At 45.2% G+C, this 18,380-nt stretch overlaps 1 protein-coding gene across 3 annotated transcripts in view; it reads right to left on the reverse strand.

The window, feature by feature from the left end:
• The window catches only part of LOC139046655 (sodium- and chloride-dependent glycine transporter 1-like), a 183,315-nt gene that overhangs the window by 60,514 nt on the left and 104,421 nt on the right, over positions 1-18,380 (reverse strand). Inside the window, exon 1 of one of the 3 annotated variants that reach the window (XM_070535696.1) lies at positions 12,055-12,991. The exons of the other annotated variants lie outside the window; for them this stretch is intronic. Coding sequence (XP_070391797.1) covers positions 12,055-12,147 — 93 coding nt within the window. The 5' untranslated portion in view covers positions 12,148-12,991. Of the gene's footprint in view, positions 1-12,054; positions 12,992-18,380 lie in introns of those variants that run through there. 3 annotated transcript variants of the gene reach the window in all.

An 18,380-nucleotide genomic window follows, 5' to 3' on the forward strand; every position in this document is an offset into this window, starting at 1 on the left:
ATGCTAATTTGGTTGGCCAATCCCCTGCGCGCGAAAGCGCGGTGTTTCTCGCCCCTGCTGCTGACGTGACTAAGCGTCCTACCGCGAGCTGCGCAAACCAAGAGTCGGAATCAGCTCGAGGAAAGAGGGAAGTGCTACATCAGCTTCATTTTACGACACAATTTTGCGCCACACAGGGGTGAATGCCTTGCTTCGCGGTGCCGCGTGCCTAATCAGTCGGCTTAGCGAAGGACGGCGCACACCAAGAAATATCGTCGACAGCCTTCGATCGAAAATAAGGCCCCTGCACAAGTCATCTGAGCCTTCATCCCCTGGCTCTAATCCTAAAGTTCCGCTTTACGGATGGCTTACCATGGCGTTACGTAGCTATCATATGTCGTCTATGACTTGCAGTATATAATTAACGAATACTATACCATTAACATTAACGAATACTTAACACTCCTTTCTCATTGTAATTGGCCCTGAAACTTGCGTGTGCTAAGTTTGTAACTGCAAAGAACAACGCTTTCCAATGCGCTTGACAGCAGTCCCCTTAGGAGAAGCAATATCTTTGGGCTCTGGCACCAGTCGACGTCAGCCCGAGTGAATTTCAAGGCACTAGTGCGTTTTTTTGCCTGTTTCTATTTTAAAGCATCGAGACAACGCGAAAGATTGATCATGCTCAAGCACTTCACCACGTTTGACGGACAACTTTCTTTCACAACTTCGTTTCCTTTCTCCCTATTTTTTCTACCCTTTGCCTGTTTGCACAGAGCCGAGTTAACGATCGGACGTTCATTCTTGTTGAACTTTCCGCATTTCAGCTGCTATTTCGCTCTATAATTGTGGCCTGAAACTACGAAGGAACTCGAATAAGTTGCTGAGAAATAAAGGTTCCCGCTTAAAGAAAAGTTCGTCTGATGCAAGGAACCTTTCACTGTCTGGTCCGTGTTTCGAAGTTGACAGGCTAGGTGGTTTCTTGAACTGCCAAACAACTTCTTCCCTCCGAACCCCAATAGTTTTCTTTGTGGCTTCATGTTACGTTTAGATGGGTGGCAACGTTCCGTTTATGAACCGCCATTTATACTCGGCGCATTTCTGCAAACTCACTTCATTAATCATACTATACGTTCAAACCGCGTTCAAAACGTACTTCAAAAGAGGTCCTCGTTTAAGGTCGGCATAAGGAACCTCCTGTTGGGACATAACTCTCTCATCTACGTGACCGGTACTTTTCACGTATGTTGCACGTTTTGAATGTAATCTTGGCTGTTCTTTTCAGTGGTTAAAAATATAAACTGTGGTTTTTCTGCGCAGAAGTGGCAAGGCTGAATGCGCCAGAACAATTATAGGGTACCTCTCCAATGGTCCAGAAATAAGGCGCGCACATCTATAAAATCTGCAGTTAATAAAAATTGGGAGGATGTGGCTATATAGGGGCCTAACTGCTTCCAAGCCGGTTATCACAAGTGTGTTGCAATGATGTTGAAATAGAGGTAGTGCTTGATTAGAAGAGACACCTTTGCATATACTTTGTCCCGTAGGGCGTGTATTACTATAAACATTAAATAAAAAGGTTGACATTATATGCTTACACGCAATCACTTCCTCTCTCTTTATCTCACTCGAGGATATTGCTTTTCTTCTGTAGGTATGGTCACAAGAAAAACTAAGTTAATTCAAACTTTCACAAAGAAAAGGAAGCGAATTAAAAATGCATCCGTGTAAAACTACGCTGCCAATAATAAAAGAGTAGTTTTAGTGCTACTAAGAGGACAGAAAATGCTCATTTAATGGCGTGCTAAAGTAACACGTCTTAACATTATAGAGCAAACTAAGTGATCAAACTACACCGAAGAAAACATGCAAGTATGCGCAATAATGAGTGTCTTGCATTCTAAAAGAAGTGCACCTCACCGTGTGTGCTGCAGTAAATATGCTGCAGTAACAATCGTGTCAGCTTTTGAAAGTAGGTGCGCCAAAAAAATTCACGGGAACTTGCACACCGCAGATTATAATGACAGTTTCATTGCACGGCATATATTTCGCCCATTTCTCTACCCGGAATAGTGGCCGCTTTCTCGTAATTGTGTACATGACCAGAGCTCAGGACTTGTCACTAGGCATAGCCTGAAGTCAGAGCGATGTGTTTATGGGCGTTAACTATGCGAGTGACATCCCTGCAGTAGAAGTTAGTTGTCATATAAAAATGAGGTGTACAAAAAGTAAACATGTGTTAAACATAAGAAAATATATGGAGGCGTGGAAACATTTAGTCTCATTGACTCTGTCTTATCTCTTCGTTTTCACCGTTTCCCTTTTCCAAGTGTATAGCAGTCTATCGAGAGCGAGCACAACCCTGACCGAAGCTCAGTGAGAGGATCGGCTGACGTGCCGGGATCTTAAAAATTATGCGGTTTTATGTGCCCAAACCACTTTCTGATTATGAGGCACGCCGTAGTGGAGGAATCCGGAAATTTCAACCACCTAGGGTTCTTTAACGTGTACCTAAATCTAAGTACACGGGTGTTTTCGCATTTCACCTCCATCGAAATGCGGCCGTGCCCGGGATTCAATCCCGCGACCTCGTGTTCAGCAGCCTAACACCATAGCCACTGAGTAACCACGGCAGGTTGCCGGGACCATGAGGACCAGCGACGTCTGGTGGACAGGGCCAAGCTGGCAGCACAGGTCCAGGGCTTCCTAGATTAAGGAGGTCGCAAAACGCGGGCGAAGAACAGCCGGCTCAAATTACAAAGTTTAATATCTATGCATCTCTGGGGCTTTACTTGCTAGAACCACCATCTGATTACAAATGACACCAAACAGCGCGATAAAACACGGGGACTAAAACCAAGCAGACGGGACAAGCGCTGGCTTTCCACCGACGATATTTATTGACAGCAATGCAAATCGATACACATGCGGGGAAGGATTTACATGAAACCAAGTTTGCAACGAGAAACAAAAAGAAAAATAACCCACAATAGCCAAACATTTAAAGATTGAAAGCTGAGACAATCACACACGCCCGCTGCGCATGCTTGCACCTTCCAAGTATCTGAGTTCTTAACGGCATGAGGCAACCGACGGCTTGGTCAAGCAGACGCATCTGAGCAGTCTCGTTGATTAAACTCATTCGCTCAACCTTTCATTCACAAATCACTGTGGTTCGCTGGAACCGTGTGGTACATCCACAAAGTGGCGGCATGTAGAGCAGGGAAAGCCTTCCTTTCAATTTCGGACATCATTAGCGTGCTCCCGCAATCGCTCACCGAGGCATCCACCCGTCTGGCCCAAGTAAAATGCTTCACAGGGCACGGGGATTCTGTAAACCACGTTGCGATCGCAGTCCACGAACTGTGTTCTTCGCCTAACGGAACGTTCACTCCTGCGTTTCCTAACAGGTCCTTCTTGTCAACTCAGACAGCTTGTTAGGAGCGCTGAAAAGAACCTTAACGTCCAAGCGTTGTCCTTTTTTATTAAGACTATGGGACACGCAGTGTATGTATGGTGTGACGGAGACTTCGTCGCGCTTCTCGGCCGAGAGCATGTGTCGATGCCATGTGATCAAAGTAGTAGTAGTTCAGGTTCGTAAGAGACCAGTTCGCAATAAGAACTGAATCTTAGATGCGTTGTGTCAGGAGCGTTATCATTGGCTTTGGGGCGGATGAATAAATGAAAAAGAAATTCAGTGATGCGCGCTGTCTACACAGTTCATGCATATGTAGGTACGCGAAAGACGTAGCGAGACATAGACGCAAGAAAAAGAAGGTTACAACACGAAGTGCACATCATGTTCCTTTGTCTCTCCTTCTTGATCATGATGCGCAGAAGCATTCACATCTAATCTCATGCAAGGCTGCACGGATTTAATGAGATAGAAAGTGGGCACGCGCGTTGCGACAACTCGGCTTCTTTTTTTTATTTGTTTAGTGCTATTGCAGCTCTGGCTCGGTGGGAAGTTCATGTATTTACGTAATGGTCTTCGGATTTATGACAGAGAAAAAAATCACTGCTTTATAAGCACACGTGTCAGCCTCCTTTCTTCTTTATATTCCACGACGACATGCGTGCAAGCCTGGCAGTGAAATTGTATGCAGTTTTTCCTTAACATTCTTTTTTCCTTTTGACGAGCGGTAATGAATAGTAAGCAAAACTTTGCCCATTCGGTGTATAATGTGATCGGCGCATGAGTTTTCTAGCAGCAATAATGGTACACTAGAATGAGTATGCTTATATTATACAACGCCGCTTTCGGGCTATCAAGTACATCATAGCTTGCATGCTCTTGAAACAGGGACATCTTTTTAAAATATATAAAATAAAAAAAACGCAAAAGCTGATGCGTTTGAATTTTGTGTGTAGAGAGAGAGAGAGAGAGAAAGGTTTGATGATACGAAATGCAGAGAGGTCGGCCTGAGGTACATTCCTTTAGCCAGCTACTCTGCTACTCTGCTCTGGGGAAGGGGAAGAGGGAAAGAAAGAGGGAAGAAAGAAGCGCATCATGGGTGACGATGATGAGGAAAGATGTAAAGCACATAGCAAGCTCAACTTAAAGTCTACAGTCCAGGCCCGTGCTTTTTAAAAAAAAATCAAGTAACGGGACAAATTATGTAGTGGAACATTGAGTTGCATTCGCTTATCTGAAATTAGGAATGAAGATGAAGCTATCACTATTCAGCGAACGTAAAAACGTATTGCGGCGAAGCTGTTATGGAACGCGTTCGAGATTTTTGTCGGTGTCTTTTGGTTAGGTTACAAAAGAAGTCGCAGTTTTGCCCGAAAGGTGAAGCAGCGATTGCGATAGGAAAGTAATAGACAGCTGTGCAGAGTAAGGATAGTACTTTTGTCGGTCGTATAAACTTGCGAACATTCGTCTACTAACTAAATTAACAAGCGTGATATCAGCGCGCACAGACACACATAAGCACATCGCACTCAATGAGCGCCGATACTCACTGTCAAAACGCTGGCATGAGGAAGCACGGCAGTAGCAGCGAGAGAAGTGAACTTCGTGCTGTCTATCGCTTCAACGCAAATTGAGCGGCCAGAACACACAGAGGTATGAGTCGTTGGCGCACCTAGACTCTGCGGGGCAGTAGTGAGCGAAGTGACCTTTGTGTTGTCTATCGCTTCAACGTAAACAGAGCGGCGAGAACGCATCACACACAAAGGTATGAGCCGTAGAAGCGCCTCGACTCTTAACCTCAACGCAGATCGAACTAAAGATAGGTCGCGCGCGGCCTCGTAATACGCAGTACTACGTCGCCGCCCCGCGCTCCTCTGTCCCCGGAGCCGAGCGCGCGACGGAAGACAGCGCGCTTCCTTCCCGATTTCCTCACTTGCGCGCGCGAGGTTGAACGGCGATCGTCGGCTCCCATTGCAAGCTCTCACTCGCACATACAGGGGCAACGGTGTTATCGCCCTTGGACTTGTTATGAAACGTCACGGTGACGGCGACGCCGACGGCCAAAATCCGCCTGGAGTGTCCATATAATTGTTATCGCAATTAAAAAATTCACCCTTTGGGGCATATCTTGTCCCCATACAGTGCAAGGCAGATGACGGTTATTGTTCGGGGACAAGATATGCACCAAGGGGGGCAAACGTTTTTTAAGAGTGCGAGACTGGACACTGACAGCCGTTTCCAAACATATACGTAGCGATATCGCCCTTTAGACCTGCAGAAACTTCAATATTGATTATGCATGTCGGATGTTTGTGTCCAATATATTCGTTACTTATTTCGCGGCGCTTGCGAATGACCGATTCTTGGTTGTCAAATATTTACTTACTATGCGGCGTAAGTTATTCATTCAAGATTAGCCTAATCATCTTCGGACTTACAATAATATTCTGCGTGGGTATTACCTGCCGAGCCTAAAGTGTCAAAATGAACAGATTTTACTTAGAGAATTATTTCTTGCTTAATAAACTAACAAGCGAATTTGTGCGAACGTGACACCGGGAACAATCCGCTACTTGGCTTCCTAGTTCTCTCGCTACGTTCTAAGATGTTTTTTTCATAAGCGAAAACCCCATTAGGAAAAAGAAAAGCGATGCTTTGAAGATCAAGACCTCTACATGAAGTAAGTGACGTTTGATTACGTGTAGGACTTCGCGGCATTTGCAACGCCACAAGGAAGTTCAAAGCGAAGGAACCATTCTGAAAGGTTTACAACGGAGGCGTGCTGAAACCGAAGGGCACTTGTTTGAGCAGGAAGAAAAATACAATTTTTCCTTTCACGAACCTCCCTTCATCTTGCGGGCTTCCAGTGAACTGATTTGTCAGGAAGAAAAACGTTGCGCGCTTCACCGAGAGTGAATGCATGAAAGAAATATCGCCGTTCGGCGTTGCGACAGGAAGCACCTCTCAGACTCTTTGCATACGGCTGCTTCGCCAACCTAGTGAACGTGCCCTTACGGCCATGTCTGGCAATCATGTTCCTGTCGCCTTTTTATGATGGTTGTGCACCGAGGAAATGTGTTGCAAAACGTGTCACGTATTTCGGTTCAATAAATACTGGCCAGTTCTTGTGTTGCGGAACGATCAGTTGCATGGCTTCGACGATGGACGCAGCACGGTTAGCATACAGTGTAACTTCGTTTTGCCACCTTATGGATTCGGGATAACGTGATAACATGGTTATAGGGATAACGTTTATAATGTCTTATAATCCGGAGAGAGTAGATAAGCCGTGATCTTTATTTCGGACAGCTCAGCTTATGAACACAGCATAAGGACAATGATAGTAAGAGATAAAAGTGATTCCTGTGAATTTCAGACGGTGGCGAAATGCGAAATGTACTTTGATATAGGTGCACGTTAAAGAACCCTAGGTGGTCCAAATTATTCCGGAATCCTCCACTACGGCGTGCCTCAATCAGATCGTGGTTTTCGCACGTGAAAGCCCATACATTTTGTATTCCTTTGAATTTGTGGGTGCATTATCATACCATAAATTTTCTATCCTGCTGAGCAAAAAAAAAAGAAAAGAAAAGAAAAAAACACTTAGGTTATGGCTATGTTTTGTTGGTTTCCAACGCTTACTTTTCTTTTTATCAGTTTTGATTTCGTTCTCATCCTTCTTTACTCGCTGAGACCATTTGGATAACAAAATTCAATGGATGGTTACATACATGTTATTTGACAGAAACCGTTTTTGATAAGTTAAGAAGTAAGCTGCAGGGTGGTAGTACCTAACAAGTAATCAGGTAATCTGACCGGAAAAACATAGTAATGAGCTCGGCCCTTAATTGTAAAACTTCGCTTATGTAAGAGCAGTTCCTTATTAGATGGAATTCCGGTGCCCGCCAGTCACGATAGCGATTAGAGTAACAAAAAGCAGAACACTGCAATCATAGAAGATCGTAGGAAGCACTTACGTAAAAGAAAAATGTCTGAGGATACCGGCTCCGGGTCATGATTTTTCTGACGGCGTCATCTTATGTCAACGAGTTTTAGAAAACAATAAGGAGAACGAAGATAAATGTGCCTTCAACCTTTAACAAGCAACAACTGACATTAAATACAAGTTGATGATCGATTTCGAAAGTGTTGCAGACCCGACGTCACATAAATCTCGACTGCTCCAACTATAACGCATGTTATTGCCTCTCGAAAGCTTACTCCCAATGAATACAGCGAGGACACTGGTGTGTGGCAACAGTTCAATGCATTGTCGAAACAAGAAGACGAATTCCTGGTCGTCTTTTTTGTAACTCGTGATTTCGTTACGTCAGGCACGGTTAGCTTCATGCGCCTATATAAGCGTCTTTTCGGCTAAATAAGAGCTGGGCCTTACGTAAAAGCTGCTCCTGTTTTTCCGTCTTGTTTTTTACGTCCATGTCGTCTTCGCGATGGATTCTCAGCTCGTAGCGGCACGTGAAAATAAATCAACTAATATGTAATTACATTTTCTTTCATAACCAGTCACTAAAGCGGGAATTTCTTCAATCCCATCAGATATATCATCACGTGTTGATCATTTGCATAAGGCTGCCATCCCTAGCTACAAGACAAATGTGCTCTTTTAATTATTTCTTACCTACGACTAGCGCAGAGTGGAACTACCTTCCGCCTCTTATTGGCTGCATTGAAGACACGCCATCCTTCAAGACAGCCATCACCAGGCATATCATTGAACAGGCATCTGCATTATGATTCTTGCTTTGTGCTGTATTCCTTTTTTCCACCCACCCCTTCTGTAACGCCGCTGTTGGCCCTGAGGGTAGTGTAATAAATGAATAAATAAATAAATAAATAAATAAATAAATAAATAAATAAATAAATAAATAAATAAATAAAATCAAGTTTCTGCTTGTTCTAAGGCAATGGGGGCAGTTGTGGCAATTTGCACATACAGGCGTAGTGTAAAGTCTAATTGAGCAGCTACGACATCTGGCTGAATTTGCGGCAGATAATTAATGCATTTCGTTTTCGCCGGAAGCACCACGGAGGTTACGTTTCGTTTACTTTCATAATACATGTTTATTTCTCTCATATTCGTTTTTTATAATCACTTTTAAATAACGCACAGAAGCCAAATAGTTGCACAAGATCCCCCCCTCCCCCCCCTTCCACTTTCCACGGCATTTTAACGGTAAAGCGACTGCCATTAATAGCCGAGAAGTCGACCCATTTCCCGTATTTACATAACGGACGGCGAAGCAAGCTGTTAGCGATGAGGTTAAAGTTGAAGGCCACCCGGTCTCCATCAGTAGTTGCGTGCAGTACCTGTCCCACGCATATTTTCTATTTTTAAAAACAGATTCATCTGCCACACTTCACTCCGCCTGGCTGCTCGCCACAGCGGGTCGGCCTATAAACAAGGGGGCGCTTCTTTCCCGCAGCCTTGTCTTTACGTCCTCCCTGTCACGGCGCAAGCGTTTTGAAGCTTGGTACAAGCGAGCGCTCGGATTGATTGTAGTGTATTAGCTGGATGCTTATAACAGCACGAATAAACGTTCATCCCCGATCTCATGGGCTCTCGCTGGTCTGCCATATTCTCGATAATACGAACGTGAATTTCTGTTATAAACGCCTCACGTAATCTTCACTTTGAAAACGGGGAAGGAATGCTGATAGGTTGGTATACGCAAACTGAAAACAAGCGAGGGCTTATTGATTGATGCAGTTTGACGTCCGGACACAATGTAGGAGAGAAGTGCTTCACTGCGCAGCGAAGCAACGTGTATGTGGCGAACGGAGAGCTTATCTCCTAAGAAGAGAAACGCAACGCTTGAACTTAACACAGCTCATTCGGCGATTGCTCTGTTTTTTCGAATGCAAACAACCCGCATGGTTATTGTAGTATCCGAACAAAAAGCAGAATTATCAAAGCGCGCCTGCGTTTTTACTAATGTATTGAGCAACGTGCATATACTTTGCCTTTGTGGCTGTGGATAGAGGACCACTTCGGCTTATTATAAACGAATTAAGCTCTCTTATAAGCTCTCGTAAAGTCTGGAGTATGTTAATACATTCGCTTGTCGCGAGCTTTATATGCGATAGCAGTCAACGAGCTTATCTCGGTTTTACGTGTTCATGGAAAATTTACAGCGCCCGTTTGCCGGCTATCGAAGAAGAAAGCGGATTCGTTCCGGCAGTTGGATTCGATCCCTTGACCTGCCGTACTACTCTGCAGCTAGACACGTCCACCACGCGTCGAATCGTTGCATTGCAGAGCTGGCAATTTGATATATACATAGTTTTCACGTGACGTCGCGGATAGAGCTTCTCACCCTGCTAGTACCCAAACATGGCCGCCATAGTGACATCAGCGTACCATATTATCCCGCGTACATTGTTTCACTTGATGACGGTGACCGTTTTTCGCCGGATGGTCCCTGCTATCGATTTGTCGCTCGGCGCAAAACACGTCGGCTGTGCCATCATGTTTCGTGTTTCTGCAGCTGCTCGACACGCTAGGGCCCTATAAGATGGCGGCCACGGCAAAAAAAAAAAAATTATGGGGTTTTACGTGCCAAAACCACTTTCTGATTATGAGGCACGCCGTAGTGGAGGACTCCGGAAATTTTGGCCACCTGGGGTTCTTTAACGTGCACCTAAATCTAAGTACACGGGTGTTCTCGCCGCCATCGAAATGCGGCCGTCGTGGCCGGGATTCGATCCCGCGACCTCGTGCTCAGCAGCCTAACACCACAGCCAGCGGCCACGGCCACGACGGCGTAAATGCAGACCATCTATATGTCCTTGCTTTCACGAGTATTTTTCGTATTGTCACATTTCCACATCCATACGAATGTGCACGGCTCATCAAAACCGGGAACAACGGCGCAGAAACTGGGAGAATCACTGCTTAAAGCAGGCTTACAGCTCGTAATCAATATACGAACCAGTTCCTGACCGTTTTTTTTTCTTTGTTTAGATTTCTCTGCATTCTACGCCCTCTGCACTGTATGAAGCTGACCGGAAGTACTCCGTCCGGGCGATGGCCACCACTGTACTTAAGATTTCGATGGCTCACAACACGATTCGCCTTATTCAGCAGGAAAACTACACCCAATATTCAATGTCAGATAAAGTTTTCGACAGATTATTTGCGAGCAAGGAGTAAATATTTTTCCTCCTAATAAAACTAGGCCAACCTTCTTTTTTACTGCGAGTCATATTGTGCTAATTGTTGCTCTCAGGGCTTAGCACTTCGGTTAGACACAAACTGTAATCTTTTTCTTATCAATTCAGGCAACAATGGTACGACAGTGACTGCAGGAGCAGGGTCGGTAAGCAATGGCGACGATACCTAAAGATTACTCGCTTATGCAATCATTTTGACTCAAACACTCACATTTTGACAAAGGAAAGCAGAGAACAAGAAAATATAAACCAGGATAGAACATATGCATAGCTCGTCCTGGATTTTGATCAAGGACAGCTGCTTTTGAACACCATACATAAGAATACAACGACAAAGGTGATAACTGAGGCAGCTGTTAATAATCACGGGCGTTGCGTGTTGCTAGTGCACGTGACATAAATTCTAGGTTTATATTCACTGCCTTCACATGGGCGAAGGATAGTGCTAGCGAACTGAACAGTGATTGTGCCGTGGAAGAATACATTCCCGGTTTGCAACCTCCCGCTTAATTACAATATTTTCCTGTAGTTATGGCACGCTGGGAGGCATGCTGTTTACGTGAAGGGTTTCCGGAAACTCGATTATCACGCCACAGTTTATAGTCACGACTTGATCGCCAGTGATGCTTTCGTACGCGAACGTGCCCTCTGTGTAGGGCGGCTTTGTACAAATGCATACCAAGACAGAAAATGCTTCTAACGAGCTGTTCCTCGCCAATATCTTCGTTTCAATCAAGTGGCCAAACAGCAGTTCAATTTGGAAATCACAGCAGAGAGCTTTGTCGAAAAAACAACTCATGGGAAACTTACAAAATGACATCTAATTTCTATAAAAAGATGCAAAATGTGCCTGATTTGCAAGAACCGCTTTTAAAACAATGCAGCACCGCAGCACACGTAAAATCAGGGCTGAGTTTTCGTTCGCCAAGGCCTATTCGCTGTTTCGCGCTTCAACGGCCAGAAGGTCGAACACGCCTGATGACACGCAACAGGAAAGAAAAAGAAAGAAAAAAAGAAGAGCGGTGAGACGAGAAATGACCCGAACTTCATTGGCACCTCCCACAAGGACGTCACTATTTGCTTAGGCCAACGCCATGTGACGATCACGTGGGGAATCAAAAATATGTGCTGCATTCGAACTGTCACGTTAGTCGAACCTTCGTGCAAGTACAGACAACTACGCATGTTAGCACAGATCGTGCTTAATGCCGAATAGTTCTGTTGAACTATTTCGTCGAGTACCATCCAGGCGTGTCACTCGGTTATATTACAGATATACTCCTGTAATACCGTTGAATGATGCACCGCTCCAAGCTGTCTCACCGACAGAAGCGTACGGCACCGCAGAAGCAAGATTATTCGTAATGTTCCTGAGCCACGTTGGATATCTTTCGCAGTAACTTAATGCCCATTCAACACGCCATTGCATTATAAGAGGGAAATGAAAAAAAAAAAAATTGCTGTCTTACCCTCCAGTCGAGAAAGGGTCGCAGCCTGATCGTCTCGCCAGCCTCTTCCTCAGACAGGCTATCATCGTCGAAGTTTGCGTTCGGGTTGTCCATCGTGAGCTCTTTCCTTTACTTTCTTGCCTCTTCCCCAGACGGGACAGGCCCAGCTCTTGACGCAAGCGTAGTGGCGCAAGCAACAAAGTGGAGAGCAGATAATAAACAAGCGTGCGCCTTAAACTCGAACTCACATTAGGCTTAACGGCGACGACAGCGCGCACACGTACCCTGCTGCAGCGAAGTTTCCACCGCGACTCCTAGGCTTAGTGGGCTCTAGGACGGCGAAGCCGAGCATCGCCTCCGCGGCGGCGAAAATCCTCGCTCGCGTGTCGCTTCGGCCGACCGCGTAGTGCAGTGCGCTCCGCGTGCGGGGACCGTGCTTCTGCTGCTGCTGCTGGTGGCGGTAGTGGGGACGCTGCCGCCGCTTCACGCGCGATCATTAGCGCCGGAATGAGACAATGATCCTTGTCCTTCGCTTTCCTTTCGTCGCCTCTTCTGCACCCGTTGCACCGTCTTGCAGGAAAGCTCCGCGTCGTGCCCACACCGCGCACCACATGGACTTTCGATGCCGCAGGGCGTCCCGTGCGGGCCAGCAGTTTGTGTGGAGGCAGGCGACGTCGTCACGCGGAGCGCAGCGGCTACGGCGGGCCACAACAAACGGAGAACCTGAGATCCGCCACGGTCCTCTTCCGGAGGCCGGGACCGCGCATGCGCCCGCCGACGAGGACGCGGGGGAGGGGCTCGACAACGTCACGGCTTCGATCAATGATGCGCTGGGGATACACACACCAACATGTAGGGCGCGAGCGTGTCTTGCAGCTCCTTTCTTTATCTATCGCGCTCTCTCTGTTCCTTTCGCTTCTGTTTTGTTCTCCTTTGGCTCACCCGGGACCCGCGTCGGCGTTGGAGTGTAAATCAATACGTTCGTGCGCCCGAGGGTGTAAAAGTTAAATCTGCTTTTTCCTTCTTTCCACTAATTGACCGCCGAGTGCTGTTGGGATGACGGACGGAACAGTCGAGAAGACGGCAGTCGGTGTGAAAAATGAGGCGTGACTAAGTCGCGCGTTCAGCTTGTCTTACGGCTAGAATCGACTAGGATCGGTGTAGTTATAATCGCGCGCTGTGACAGCAAGCTTTGGGAGAGAATACGGGAAAAGGGGTGACGCGATCTGGATTTAGTTCAAATCGGCGAAGAATCAAAAGTGAGTTTTTTCTTCCTTTTCCTCTCAGTTGTAACGCTGTCAGCAGAAAGCACGTCTAGGCTGATATTTGAATAGCCACTTCATCATCATTATCGTCGTCATCGTCGTCAACGTAAATAATTCTACTACCACTACTAATACTAATATATACTTAGTAATTAATTTTTCACTGTGGGAGAAAAGGAACCTCTTTTCTGTTGTTTTATGTATGCGCCAGCTAGGGCATTAGCCACATTAGGCTAAATTCTTGCTGGGTAATTAGGGATGGGGACCAAATGTAACATCTAACTGCAATAACACTATGATGATGTGAGGGCGTTGCTGATAAAACTGCGCCGGGGCCAGGAGAAACATCTTATCAAAACTACGCCGCACAAATAGCGGAGCTTTGCTTTAGCTTGAACAACGCCCAAAAAAAGCTCAAAGCAAAAATATTTTACTTGATAAGGCTAATTAGGGCCCAGGATCAGACCTCTTAAATCCTGGCAGTCCAGAGGGCTCGCGAGAGGGCCGTCAGGTTTCACCTGATGGTCCCCGAGTGGGCCTAGCCAGGCGACGTTGAGTTTGCTTACGTCTAAAGTGGCTCAAATAAAGTTGTTTCACTCACTCACTCACTCACTCACTCACTTGGATAACGCTTATACGTGGTGCTCCATTGACTCCCAACTTCATCACTGAAGGTGATTATTTATTGTGTTTTTAAGCATGCCTCTGTACATGGCGTAAAGAGTGCCAATGCTTGGGTAAACTGTAACTACATTTAGACTCAAAGTGGCGGTTTGGGTTCCCTAAGTGGCGGTATTATTGCTGCAGAAAGTTATTAAATAATACCATAACTGCTCAATCGCTTTTATCTCTTAGACGGACTGTCGTGAAACTGGGCATTTTCTCCGAGTAACTCGTTCAGTCACTCAAGGTAGAAAGGATGAAATGGCGCCCAACTGGAGATGTTGCAAGCAGTAAGCCTCCAGCCACTCCATTTAACTTACACGAAAAAATATAAATTTGCTTACGGACATAAAAGCCACCTCACAGCTACCGAAAAGTTTATTTCTTGCTGTTATATCACCGGAATGAAAAATGATGTGACTGCCGTGTATCGAGGAGTTATATAATTCAGCAGACGGTGACTAAGGTGTCCACTGAGCAACAGTGGACACCTTAGTGAACACCCGGACGATGCAAAATTTTGCATCGTCCGGGAAATTTGATGTGCCAAAAGCTATCATTTTTATTTTGTATCTCTGTTATCGCAGTTTATTTCAAAGAAGAAAGTAAGACATACAGTACGTCACGTAAGCTTTCTTTTTCCAAGCCAACCCATAATTCTAACACTAGCTATTGAATGGATACCAGCAAAATACACCGGAGACCACACACGGTGTTAAGCTCGCAAGTCGCGGCCGTCTTCCGGTAGATTAGGGTGGGAATGCGGGCTTGTTGGTCGTGCAGCGTAAGGCCAGACGGGCTCAAAGCACTTGTCTTAAACAACAAAAATATATCGCAGGATCTCCTATGCTTTGATGCTAGCAAAGTGCATCACAAAAGCCGCGTGTCAATGCAGTCATTTGCGGCAATACTTTCAAAACGAAAAATTACAAAAACTTGCGCACAACGCAACTTAGTGTGCTACGTGTTTGTTGCGTTACACTGCCGCACATGTGACTGCTTTTTCCGTTTCAAAGAAACGTCCGTGGTAGGTTAAAAGAAGACAAAACTAATCACATAGGCGAACAATACCTACACTTCTGCTGGCGAGTGCATCAGCAAGCCATCAGTATTTGAGTAAGTTAAGGAGCTTGAATACTTACGTACAATTGGAAAATTCTGTCTTCAGTGTATAGCAGGATGGCTGGTTGCGTTGTGCGCAAGTTTTTTCTAAATGTCTTTCTTTTGTATCTTCGTTTTAAAGGGTGTATCGACACGTGGTTTTGTGACGCACCTGGATAGGGTTTAGGTACGGCAGGCGTAAAAATAAAAATTTCGGCGTTAAAAGTAAGCGTCTTTAGTATGTCGCTGATCCCCGTGCCTGTACCCGCCTGCCTGAAATTGACGGTGATTAGTTGTACTGGCTTTACTATTAGCAGATCTTTACTTTCCAGCAGGTTGCATGCCGCCAGGCTACTATCAAATGGTAGTCGGTTAACATGAGGTACCATAATCACATTCATTACCACAATAATCTGCATAATCTGACGGAATGAATCAGGCCTCCCTATTTATGATTTCCCATTTTGCCTGTTCTGTGCCTGTGATGTGCACCCCGTGAACTTCGCTAATTCTGTCGTCTCGTCACTAATCAGTTCTCTGTACCCATTGATTGCATTCTTTTTTCACTATAATTCTGTTACTCTGATGTTACTCTGGGTGGACGTCTCATTTTCGCTTTATTAATTACTATGATATGCGACTACCTATAGGTCCTGCGCATTACATGTCCTGTCCAAGCTCACCTCTCCACTACTCTATCTGGAAGGTATGGATTTTTGTGGTCGTTCATTTGTATTCAACGGTCTCGAACTTGAAAGACAGACATTAGCGTTATGTGTTATTGCGCTCGAATAACTGATGTGCATACGAAGACCTCCTAAACTAAATAGACCACTACTGCTTAAAACGCCAATAGTCCTTCGCGCGCAAACTTGCTCTGTCGTTCGTGCGGTTCGGTTACTTAGACGCAAAACATCTCCTTACATTTTTCCGCACGTGCTTGTCTTCCTTTTAATCGTTCTGCATTTGGAACTTCGCGATCTGAGGGAAAACACCGAATTTCAGCTGTAATAGCCCGTTGTTGTGCAATTACAATCCCCTTGCCTCTCCCCCAGTACACGGTAGCCAACCGGAGATAATCTCGGGTTAACCTCCCTGTCTTTCCTTTGCCTTTCTCTCTCTCTCTCTCTCTCTATAACAGTAAAGTAAATGTCAACACACTGCTGGTAAATTCCCTGTTTGTTTCTGACTCACGCGGACCATAGACAAACGTGAGACGTTTCAGCAAGCGACCTACTTCATGCTAGCGTATATTACAGTGTTGCAAAACACCTACGTTACCTAATATTTGCTCAAAAGCTTTAGCGACAATTTTAGCGAATTTGCAGCAACAGTTAGCGGAAATTTAGAGAATCTTACGTCTTACTTCAGCTACAGGCTTTTAAAAATTGTGGCAGCATTGACCAGCACTGGCCCAGCAACTGTTCGTCTATTAGACATCCAGAAAAAGTGTAGGAGTTTCACGTTTTGCTCATTCACTTATCTGCTCGGCCTAGCGTATACTCCGACAAAATGGCCATGCATGTATTCAAGCAAATTAATTTTAATACAACAGCAGTTAAGTGCTCTAAACTGGCGTTTGCCTTGTGCGTCGGTACGTATATTCAGTTATGCTGACGACGGCCGCTGTCTAAACTGACATCAATTTGTAATCCTGAACTCGATCCTTAACCTCACTATCACCGTAGGGCGAAGAACAAGAGATATTTCTCCGCAACCGGGACTCGAACTCATGTCAACGCAGGAATTTGCGCTGGGGAACCGGGCCTTTCCTTACAGATTCTGAGACCAGTCGAGACATTGCACGTATTTCGGAGACCACAAACAGTCAATACCGTAGCCAACAAAGATGAGTTTCTTCGCACAGCCTAGAAGTTGTTTTTGACAAGATGCTGGTATGTCGACGTGAAATTCTTCGTGTCCGTGCTCGTGAAAACGGCATCGGTTGCACAAAAGAGGCGCACATCAGCCTCAAGCATGGCACACAACCGCTATGGAAGATGCACCAAAAGTCACGTCGCTGGTGGTGAACAACGGGGTTTGTTACAGAGTTGCTCACATGATTCATAGCCGCCAGGTGCCCCATATATACCAACACTGTAAATGTACAATAAAAAAAAACAGGGCATCAGTGGTAGAAAGCGTATTGGCCTCTGAGTTGGATAATTCCCAACCAGGAACTTCAAGACGACACACCGAGCCTGAAAAGCAACACGCCAGCAAAACAGAACTGCTTCCTCACTGAAGATACAAACAATATATTTACACTAGCACCGAATTCCAAAAATAGTATGCTAAACTTTGTATTGCAATGGTATCTCATATGGCACGCTGCCGATGCGTTGGAATTGGACGTTGTTCTATACCCAATTATAAAATAATGAAGCTGGACAACCTCGAACGAAGAAAATTATCGGAAGCCTTCGACCAAACAGACGCGTGCACAAGGTTTCGTAAAGCTAAAAAATTGAAACTACACAAAACTGGTGTACTTGTTTATGTGGAATAAGAAATTAGCCAAATCTGTGCATGTATATTTAGTTCCACAACGGGCATTACTATTCCATACCGAAAGAAAGTTGCGTACATCACAAAGATTACGTCTCAGATTATTTACATGAGCCGCATTTCCTTTCCTTTTATATCACATTTATAGTCATTAGTTCAACATTATTTCAGAGACCTCGTTGTTTTCCAATTCTTACTTTAAATTATTACATATTTCTTTGACCGCACACTACCCCCTCTCCCATTTCCCCCCTCTACCCTCCCTACTTCTATTAAATGACCACTCTATAAACCCTACCTTCTTAGCCATTTCCCCGCTGTGGGTAAGCGCGATTATTGGAGGAACGAGCAACCAAGCAGAAAAAAAAAAGTAATGTGGTGGTCTCCAATTGTGGGCGAATGCTGTTGTCAGATTGAATGCACACAACCAAGGGAATCACTGAAGTTTGCGGAATCCTTATTTTCGCCGCTCTTTGTTTTCATATTTTCTGAAGTGCAAAAGCGCGCAACAAGGCCTGGACAAATAAGAAAGGAGACACGTCACTTGCGTTGCCTTCCTTGCTGTACTTGCCCGTGTCTCACTGCGCTGTTTCGCACTTCGGAAGCTGTGGAACACCTACTAGCCCAACAACGCTTGTTCTACTGCGTTTTCCACGTCTTCTCGTTATATCTACCCCTTTTAAAATTGTTTTTAGTCCCCGTTTTCCAGAACGGAAAGATATTTCGAATTCGTTGCGATATTCGGAGACTGCGTATCTGTAATGCTTCTTTCATGTCTGAGAAAGTGAGAGAGAGAAGGTAAGGAAAGGC

The sequence above is a fragment of the Dermacentor albipictus genome, chromosome 3 (genome assembly GCF_038994185.2).
Source record: "Dermacentor albipictus isolate Rhodes 1998 colony chromosome 3, USDA_Dalb.pri_finalv2, whole genome shotgun sequence".
NCBI classification, from domain to species: Eukaryota; Metazoa; Arthropoda; class Arachnida; order Ixodida; family Ixodidae; genus Dermacentor; species Dermacentor albipictus.